Consider the following 10,380-nt stretch of genomic DNA (forward strand, 5'->3'; position numbering starts at 1 on the left):
ATTTTTCTCCAAATCAATGGTTGCTTTGATCTATAGATTAAACTCATTATTAAAAGACAAAGTTCAAAGGATATAAAAGAAATTTTAAGAATCTATTCTCAGAATAGTTTGGATTTACTCTTTTTATTTGGGAATATTTTCTCATTTTGCAGCTATTAACAGATTCTGGGCTAGGTATAGCTAATCTGTTGATGTACCTAGGGACAGCATGGTGAAGCAAGAGTCCATCCTCACCCAGGCACATAAGCAGCCTGGGGATCCACCTGAGCTATGTTTCAGCTTCTCTCTCTTTCCATTGCATAGACATAGGTATTCCAGGGTCCACACGTGACAGCCCTTACTTCAAGTTGTCTTTCTGCAAAGTATTCCACACGGCAGGGTCGATCCAAGCTGGTGCTATCCTTGTGGCCAAGCTGGCCATATTTACCTAAAATGAAAGGAACCCCTTCCTCTGGTAGGCCTTGCTGCTTTCCCCTATCCCACACCTGCCCTGAGAGCTATACACGACCTGTTGTGTCTTCTGTGGATTCAGAAAACCAAAGGCTGAAAGCTTCCAAGCCAACCTTGGGGTCCAACAGTAGCTCCTCTAGTCGTCAGATGGAACAGAGCTTCACCCTTGTCACCCTATTTCTCTGATGTCTGCCCTTGTGCCTTCTAAATGTATCTGTTCACCCACCCAATGGAGAGAGAACGGTTTTTCAGTCCTCCCATTGCTCAGGCTGAAACCCCTGCCCCATCTAATTTGTGTAACTTGGTCATGACCTGTTCTATCTGGTTCTTCCTCTTGATTTAATGATCACAAAACTTTTTTTTACTCACCCCAGCCCCAGGTATAGAGGTCTCCTGTTCCTGCAACCAAAGAGACAGTAAGTAGCTGCCAACTACTGTTCTACTCCCAGCAAGATACCAGGTGGCCTGGCCCAAGTCACAAACAACATGCTGAAATTATGAAATATACTTTGCACATACTCTTAGTGCAATTGCTATCACATTTGGGCTGATAAAGGGTGGTAGTGCCAGGGATCAAAAACGTCCTAAATACCGACTGACCTCAGTACATGGAGTCACACCCTAGGTAGAACAGGTCTCCTGGCCACAACTGATTAACAACCTTTTAGAAGGAGAACCTATTGGGCCTGAGGCTGCGGAGCTGGTTTTTCTGTTTTTTTTTGTTTTTTGTTTTTTGTTTTTTGTTTTTTTTTTTTTTGGTTTTTCGAGACAGGGTTTCTCTGTGTAGCCTTGGCTGTCCTGGAACTCACTCTGTAGACCAGGCTGGCCTCGAACACAGAAATCCTCCTGCCTCTGCCTCCCAAGTGCTGGGATTAAAGGCGTGCGCCACCACCGCCCGGCGGTTTTTCTGTTTTATTGCAGTGGTTCTCTACTTTCCTAATGCTGAGACACCTCAGTACAAAGTTCCTCATGTGGTGACCTTCAACCATAAAATTATTTTGTTGCTACTTTATAATTTTGCTACTGTGAAGGATCATAATAAAAATATCTGATATGAAACCCCCAAAGGGGCCAAGACCAGTGTTGTTTTTTTCTTTTCTTTCAGAGTTTGAAGAAAACTATATAGCCCAAAGCTGGCTTCAGAGTCCCAGTCTCCTGCCTCATTCCAAGGGTTAACATTGAGAAGTGTGTGCCACCTTTCCCAGCAGGAAACTTTTCAATGAGTGAGGCAGATCATAAAATATGTATCAAAAGATGCTATAACATGGTAATGCCTGTGAAAAATGTAGCTTAGTAGTAGTGTGCTTGCTTAGCACATGAGAGGCCCTGGATTCAATCCCCAGCACGCAGCAGCTGCTCCAAAGCCTGACAACTACTTGAGCCCAGGAGTTTCAGACAGTCCTGGATATAGACTCTTCCTAAAATTAAAAATGGGCAGGCAGGGCAAACTGCAGTCCCCAGCTAAGTCCTGCTCCACCCTGACCAGTCCCACTCACGAGTCACCACAGCTGTGTGTCGGGATCCACAGCTGGCCTTGACTGCATCTGAGCCCAGGGGAAGATCCAGTAGAGCTGGGAAGGGCTGGATGGCTATGAAGTGGGCAGGAGCTCCAACATCAGCCATAGCTGCTTCCTCTTCTTTGAGACCATCTTCATTCAATTCTGTGGTTTTAGAGTGGTTATAGTGTGTTTAATATTCAGGGGCATGTGAACGTCCACATACTGTCTTCTGGCGGTGACTCTATAAAAGACCGTTTTCTAGCTCCAGAGCTGGTGCCCAAGCCTTACTCAGTCCTAGAGGTTGTGCGGTGCCAAAATACCAGAATGATCCTCCGTGTCCAGCACACAGTAAACGACCCAGGAAGGACATGCTAGAGGGTGACCTCACCTTCCTCTCTCACTGTTTTCTTCTCTGTCCCGCTCCTTGTGGGAAGGGCCAGCTGCCCTGACTCATTCCAGCCCCAGATATAAATATCCCCCGTTTCTGCAAGAGACCAAGAAGCACACCGTGGAACCCTTTCACCCACCCCACCTCCCCAAACAGCCCCACTACCAATTTCTAGGGACGAGCAAAGGTTGCTCTAAGCACCCCTCCAAGCAAAGATGCCCATCCCAGTCCCAGCAGCCTCCTGGTCTTAGATTCCCACCCATACACACCCCTTCTCCCCTTCCCTTGTTTTCTTTTCCAAACAGCCTCACTATGTGCCTCTCCAGCAGGCCTCAAAATCTCCAATCTTCCTGAATTCTGGGGCTACAGGCATCAACTACCATGCCCAGCTTTTCTTTGGCTAACTCAAGGCTGAAGTTCTTTTGTCTCAGCCTTGCCAGAAGCTAAAACTACGCGTGAGCACCAAGTTTAGTGAGCCTTTAACTTCCATGCTAGCCTGCCTTCACTTTCATTCTTCTCCTGAGTCTTACTTTGTAGCTCTAACTGTTCTGGAATTCACTGTGTAGACCAGGCTGGCCTTAAACGCAGACATCCACCTGCCTCTGCCTCTGAAGGGTTAACATTAAAAGTCATACACCACTATGGCCAGCCTGTTTTGACTCTCTCATTTCAAAGCTCACCTATTTCCCCAATTCCAATATCCCTAGATCATCTACCACCTCCATTCAAAGCCATGGAGGCAGAAGCCTGTGCCCTTTTTCAATCCCAGCTCCCACGGGTCCTGCTGAAGGCTCCGGCTCTTACTTTCCTTCTCATAGCACTGCCCCACATTAGAGGGCTGGAGCCCTAGTGTTCTAGTTACTGTCCATGGCTGTGATATTAAAAAAAACAAAACAAAACAAAACAAAAAAACCCAAAAACAACAACAACAAAAAACTATTACCAAAAGCAACTCAGGAAGGTTGGAACCTGGAGGCAGGAACTGAATCAGAGGCCATGGAGGGAATGATGCTTATGGCTGGCTTCCCCTGCTCACAGCACCCAGGACCACCTGCTCAGGGGTGGCACAGCCCCCGGTGGACTAGGACCTCCCACATCAATCATTAATCAAAATCTGATGGCCAATCTCAATTGAGGTTTCTTTTTCCAGATGACACGAGCTATGTCAAGTTGGTAACAAACTACTAAGGACACCTAATGTCAAAGAGTCACTAACAACACTACCTGGGAGGAGTCACTAACAACACTACCTGGGAGGCAGAGTTCAAGGTCAGTCAGTTTGAGGCCAAGCTGGTCTCAACGAGACTGTGTCTGAATACAACATTCACTAATAGAAACTTTACAAAACACTCAATTTTGTACTTTCCAAATGTCATCATGAAGCCCTAGCAGTATTTCTATGACAGAATCCTCACTCTCAAGTCAAATGAGACGGATTTAGTACCAGGACAAAGGCTGCAGGGCCAGAGTGAAGACTGGAAACTAGGAAGCCTTGCTCTATGCTTCAACCTCTTTTGCAAGCACAACATCTCAAACTCCTGAACTTTAGGTGTAAAACTTGCTTTTAGGCTGTTGTTTCCAGCCCTCTGTCCTCTGCCTCCCTGCTCAGGTTGAACCTTGCTGCCACATTATATGAGAACATGGGGTATTAAGAGACCCAATAAGAAAGGTCAGTAGCTTCTAGCGCTGGAGAGATGGCTCAGTAGTTAATAGCACTGACTGCTCTTCCAGAGGACCAGGGTTCAATTCCCAGCAACCACATAGCAGTTCATAGCTGCTTGTAACTCCAGTACCAGGGGACCCAGTGACTACTTCTGGCCTGCACCGACACTCCACCTTTATCTATACCCTCTCTTTCTGCTCCGATAGCCTAGATTAGCAGTGCCTAGAAAGCCCAACCAGCAAGATGGACCCATACGCACACGCCCTAAGCCACACGCTACAAATGAACACGGCAGCACACCTCTCTGCCATCCACCACAGGTACCTGGGCATAGGCAGCCTTCTTCATTCTTTCTGGCTGAGCTGTCTCTTACCATTTCCCTTGCACAAGTGTCCTTCCCTTCTGGAGTGTTTTAGATGGATGGGAGCGGTAAAGCGCTGACTAACAGAAAGACAGTAACTGCAGCAGCGGAGGTGTAAGAGGGTAGTGGAGTCAACAGTCTAAATCTGGAAACACTGAAGAATCAGGGATGACTGGACTGGGTTGAGCTTGGAATGCAGCCAGGGCTAGACCACCCACAAAAACACAGAGCAAGCGGAAGGCGTGGCCAAGATCTCCAGCTTGTTTAGAGACACCCCAGGTCACTCACCACTCACACACACAGAGTGCCAGCCACCTGCGGCCACCTCAGCCATCCGCAGGCCTTGCAGTGCCTCCAACAGCCTTGGCTCCAGTTCTGCCTCCAGCGTCCCGTGGCCCAGCTGTCCATGCCTGATCAAAGGCGTCCCTAATCAGCTACAGGTATATTCAAGAGAGCGCTTCCTGGCGCTTGCTTCACCCCATCATACCCAGCTGGTCCTCACCTGCCTCCGCCCCAGGAGAACACCTGGCCAGCTTCGCACAGCAGCAGCACATGCTCAGCACCCAGCTCCAGCTGGCGTACCCGCAGCTCTGGGGCCAGAGGCTGGCAGAAGGGTGGCTGTGGGGTCACATAGGCACGGGCGCAGGGCAGCAACGGCAGGGTCCCCGTCCTAGACTCACTGCCGGGTTCATCTTTCCTTTGGGCTTCTGCCCCAGAAACCAAGTTCTGGACCCAGAGAGGCTCCCCCTGTAGCTCAGAACCTGGTTCCCAGGCCTGCAGTTCCGTGTCGGACCCGCCCTTGTGACGCAGCACCACCAGGAGTCCCTCTGAAGCCCACGCGTCCCTGCAGCCATCTGCTGCACCGCTCACAGAACCTGACAGTTCCACCCGGCCTCCACCTGTGTGGGTAGAGTGGGGTGGGACACATGCCATGGACCTGGGAAGCTCGAGGTAGCTAGATTAAGGGTGTAGGGTATTTTTGGACGGGCACGTTAAGGATTGGGCAGGTATATAGCCCAGAGTTGGGGCTTTGAGGGTACTCACGGGTCACCAGGGCGGTGTAGCTCCAGCTTGCGCTCACTTGGCAAATATCATCACTGGCATGCAGTGGTACAGGACTGTGCACTGAATGATGGCCGTTCCCAGAGCCCAGCGCTTGCCCAAAGCCACAGAAACCAAAGCCGAACCAGGCTCCATTCCGTTTCTCGGCCATGTTCAGGTTGAACCCTCTCGGAGGGTGGGGGGGAAAGGGGAGGTGGGAGGGTACTTGGCTGGGGTATGGACTAAGGGATGCAAGATTAAGGCTGCAACCCAAGGAGATTCTTGCAAACTGGACATCCCAGGAACACTGGCGAATCTGGCCTTCCAAGGGGTTGCAGCTGCAGTATCTAGAAAATAAAGACAGTGTACCATCCTAATCACTGGGGCAAAGGGAGCCCATCCCACTACTGGCTGCTGAGAGGAGCTTTGGTCAAAGGTCCTACCAGGTTCGTGACTATTGAACTGTCTGCAGCTGACTGCTTCTTCCACTTTTGGCTCAAATCCAGCGTCCCACTGTAAGAAATAGTAAGTATGTGGTTTTTTTCTGTCAAACACCATAAACTTTGTATTCAGGGCAAGAAAAAAAGTTTTTTAAAGATTTATTATCTCAGAGGGCTGGAGAGATGGTTCAGAGGTTAAGAGCACTGTCAGCTCTTCCAGAGGTCCTGAGTTCGATTCCTAGCAACTGAAGACCCCCATACTCGGGAGACCCTTCCTCAAGTCTTAGATCATGACCACCCAAAGATCACAAGAAACCATACCTGGATGCAATCAGCAGAGGCTTTATTAGGGAAGTAAGCCAGCGGTCAAAACTACAAGCTCTTTAGCTCCAAGAGCAAGGTTTTGGCCCCGAGTGGTGGGTTAAAGGGTCTTTTATAGCATGGGGTGGGGGAAGGAAGACATTTTCGCGCGGTTACACATGATTGGTTGTTTTACAAATTTTGGCACACTCATTCTTCTCAAAAATGTGGTTTTTACCATGCCATTGTGTCCTATCCTGCCATTTACCAACTATTTCAGATTAACTATTTTTGCTTCTTCCTGCTATAGCCCCACCTAGGTGGCAGCATCTTTTATCTGTGGTCAGGAATGTGTCTTCCTGCCTTGGGCGAGGCTTGAGGAATGTAATCCAGCAAGTGTCCTTCACCTGGAATGTGAAGGCCTGAAATCTTATTTTCAGTTCTGAGTTCTGTAAGGCGAAAAATCTACACATATTTCATAAAATGGCCTTTATAATTTTTCACTCTACACAACCACATGGTGACTCACAACCATCTGTAGTGGGATCTGATGCCCTCTTTTGGTGTGTCTAAAGATAGCTACAGTGTACTCACACACATAAAACAAATAAATAAATCTTTTTTTTTTTAAGTGGTTAAAAAGATTTATTATTTTGGGCTGGAGAGACTACTCAGCAGTTAAGAGCACTGCCTGCTCTTCCAGAGGACCAGGTTTAATTCCCAGCAACCACACCGTGGCTCACAACTGTCTGTAACTCCAGTTCCAGTGCTTCCTACGTCCTTACACAGACATATATGCAGGCGAAACAGCACACACATAAAATAAAATAATAAAATAAAATGTTTTTCTTGCACATTTGTCTGTGTACCATGTTTGTGTCTGGTGTTATTAAACGGTGGAAGAGGGCATCACATCCCCTGGTACTAGAGTTGTGAGCCATCATGTGGGCGCTAGAATCGAACCCAGGCCTTCCACAAGAACAGCAGTGCTCTTACCACTGAGCTTCCCCACCCCCTTTTATTTTGAGACAGGGTCTCTCTATGCAATCCCCTGCTGTCCTGGAACTCACTATGTAGAACAAACTGGCTTCAAACTCTCAGAGACCTCCCCATGTCTGCCTTCTGAGTGCTGAGATCAAAGGCATGTGCCAGTCAGTACTTCCGTACCTTGCCTGGGATTTAGATCTTTATCTCCCTGTACCTTGTAAGACTATTTTTAAAATGTTACACACAGAGACACAAACCAGTAAATCCTCTGTTTTCTCAAAGTCCTATAACCAGTGACCCCTTTCTCTTTCCTCCTTAATTTCCTGTGGGCTGTCTTGCAAGACTACCCAATTTAGGGCAAGGTGTGGTGGTGCACACTTTTGACCCAGCACTTGGGAGGCAGAAGCAGGTGGGTCTCTGTGAGTTTGTGGCCAGCCTGGTCTACATAGCAAGTTACAGGACAGCCAAATGAATAACACTGTTCATCAGAACCCCAGCCAAAGTGGGAAAGAGTTCACCAGGGTCGGAGGAAAACCAAGTGTTTCTTACCTCTGTGTTCTGCTCTTCCCAGCTTAAGTGGCTGTCTGGGTCCAGGAATCGCCTCTCAAACCACACAAACCCCAATCTTAGTCAGACAAGGATAGTTTATTGAGCATACACCCCAGGACTGATCGACCAGGGCCACAGTCCACATTCGGGAAATAAACTGTGACCCCAAGTTAAGATTCTACAGGGTTTTAAGCCTAAAATCCACAAACATCAGTGCCAAATTATTCTACCAAACAGGATTTAGGGACAGGAGATTTCCTTAGGAGCAGGTCTTTGTTGTTCACTAATCCTGCTCCTATTGGTTGGGTTATTCAACTGCGGCAGGGGCGTTGTTCAATATCCATGTTTTAACTTGCCAACGAGGATGTCAGTTACCTATGTACATATCTCTCATCCTGCCAAGCAGGATGTTAGTTCCCAGGGAGGTCTTGGGAATCTAAACTTTACTTGACCCCTACTCAAAATGGAAGTCTTATTCCAAATAGTTTCATATATTGATGCAGGTGTCTCTCTTACCTTGGGGTCCATCCAGGAGCAGCTTATACCATAGAAGCTTATACAACGGTACAGGAAGTACTGTTGGATGGTTGTTTCTGGTCTAAGGGTAACTATACAGAGCAGTTCTACTGACTTCTACTGTGATTGGTTTCCAAAGGCACAGAACATAACAATATATAATCATCTTGGCATTAGAAAGTTTCCTTATAGCCGGGCAGTGATGGCGCACACCTTTAATCCCAGGACTTGAGGCAGAAGCAGATGGATTTCTGAGGCCAGGCTGGTCTACAGAGTGAGTTCCAGGACAGCCAGGGCTACACAGAGAAACCCTGTTTCGAAAAAACAAAAAAACAAAACAAAACAAAACAAAACAAAAAAAACAAAAACAAAAAAAAAGAAAGTTTCCTTATAATGGCAGGCTAGCCAGGTAACAGTTACCTAAGTCTTAACCTCCCATCTAGGCCTTAACAGTGGTCTCTTTCTTTGCAACCCAGAACTTATTTCTATTACCACAACAGAACTGTGAGGTATTTAAGTGGGAGGTCAGCTGCAACAGTAGGATCTGAGGCCCACAGCTCCAGCTTCCTAGCCTCGAGAACTTTAACCCCAAGTCTCCATTCAAATTGGCTCCATTTTATGATAGATTCCCAATCACACAGCAGGTGTGAAGGTGAGCAAGTCCTATGGATTTATAAGTCTCGTCCCAACAGGCAGAATAAACGCCTGGGACCTAGGCGCGTGGGCCTGGGCACCTGAATCCTACTGCACCCCCAAAGCGGGTGGGAACAGCACTGCTTGTATCTACTTAGCAAAACTGTTTGCAACACATACAAATCAAATTTCAAGTGGCAACAGTCTTAGCTTAATAAATGCAGTAGCATTTAACGACGAAACTGACCATTGGTTCTTACCGGCTTTCAGAAGCATTTGGACAATTTCCACTGGACCTTACTCGGTCGTTTATTCTTTCAAGAAGTCTTTGTAGCGCCTTTCCTTTGACTTAATGAAGTGACTATGGGCTCCCAGGGAGCTCACGCTGAAATAGGGAGACAGTCGCACGGTTCCAAATGCAATGCCACTTCATTCGACTGGATCAGAATTTTACAGACACGCTCAAGCCTCTTAAGTCAGACCTGAGTCCACAGCTCCTGGATCCCCAACCAAGGGAACCTTTGCCCTTCCCCTTGCCTCTGTACTCTCAACCCATCAGGAAAGCCCTTTAAGCAGGAAACCTTGGAAATGGCCAACAAGGCTCAGGAACAGACTGCAGGCAGAGCAAAACACATTTAAAGGGCCCGCGCCAAGCAAAGCGGCCATTGGATGCGGCAGCTTTTCAGAGCCAATCGCAGGCACTAGCGGTGACGTCACCACTGGGGCCCACCTGACATGTACACATGCGCCCCGTTACCTGCCAAGCCAATTCGGGCCACTCCAGGCAGTAGGCGCTCCGGTGGGCGCCGACAGCAGTAGACGCTGTTGGAACCACTGAATGAATACTCATGAAGATCCGAGGAGAACGGCGGGCGAAGGTCAAGTCCTAGGATCCTCCATTCCCTTTGAACAAGGAGGGAGGGTGTTCACTACTGAGCAAGCGCAGGACTGATGTACACACAGGAAGCGGTAGTATCTGTGCTTTCACTGATTGGCCTAGGCTCTGTCATTTACTTGTACTGAGCCAATGAGTGAATTTGAGCCAGACACAGCTACAGAGAAATATATTTTCCCTGAGGGAAGCGCACACCAACCCCAGATTCCAAACATAGAAAACTCACAATATCATGACAGACGTATCCAAGGACCAGCATATGAAACTACCATAAAATGACACTGAAATTTGACCAGTTTCCTAAGCTTTAGGCTAATCCTTCCACCAAGACGTGGAAAGAACCCAGGCTGGGTGATGATGGCACTCGTAATTCCCACTACTCTTTTTTTTGGGGGGGGGGGGGGGGGGGCTCGAGACAGGGTTTCTCTGTAGAGCCCTGGCTGTCCTGGAACTCACTCTGTAGACCAGGCTGGCCTCGAACTCAGAAATCTGCCTGTCTCTGCCTTCCTAGTGCTGGGATTAAAGGTGTGCGCCACTGCTGCCTGGCATTCCCACTACTCTTAAGGGCTGAGGAAGGATGTTGAGTTTGAGGCCAGCCTGACCTCCCCATATGGGAACCTTGCCTCAACTACAAAGATTTTTGGTGGACCAACCGGCT

At 48.1% G+C, this 10,380-nt stretch overlaps 1 protein-coding gene across 5 annotated transcripts; it reads right to left on the minus strand.

The window, feature by feature from the left end:
- Positions 1-104: 104 nt before the first annotated feature.
- On the minus strand, positions 105-10,073 carry Rccd1 (RCC1 domain containing 1). 5 transcript variants are annotated; one of them, XM_076936573.1, is made up of 11 exons: positions 9,585-10,073; positions 9,088-9,212; positions 8,408-8,505; positions 5,846-5,915; positions 5,406-5,749; positions 4,864-5,260; positions 4,650-4,771; positions 2,338-2,433; positions 1,947-2,111; positions 820-849; positions 105-427 (listed from the first exon to the last, which is right to left on the minus strand). In XM_076936573.1, the coding sequence occupies exons 5-11, from the start codon at positions 5,572-5,574 to the stop codon at positions 276-278; spliced, it is 1,131 nt and encodes a 376-aa protein (XP_076792688.1). In that variant the 5' UTR covers positions 5,575-5,749; positions 5,846-5,915; positions 8,408-8,505; positions 9,088-9,212; positions 9,585-10,073; the 3' UTR covers positions 105-275. The 5 variants fall into 5 exon arrangements, with proteins under 5 accessions (XP_076792688.1, XP_034363198.1, XP_034363214.1 ...); XM_034507307.2 differs by lacking the exon at positions 8,408-8,505; XM_034507323.2 differs by lacking the exons at positions 8,408-8,505; positions 9,088-9,212.
- Positions 10,074-10,380: the final 307 nt, after the last annotated feature.

The sequence above is a fragment of the Arvicanthis niloticus genome, chromosome 1 (genome assembly GCF_011762505.2).
Source record: "Arvicanthis niloticus isolate mArvNil1 chromosome 1, mArvNil1.pat.X, whole genome shotgun sequence".
NCBI lineage: Eukaryota > Metazoa > Chordata > Mammalia > Rodentia > Muridae > Arvicanthis > Arvicanthis niloticus.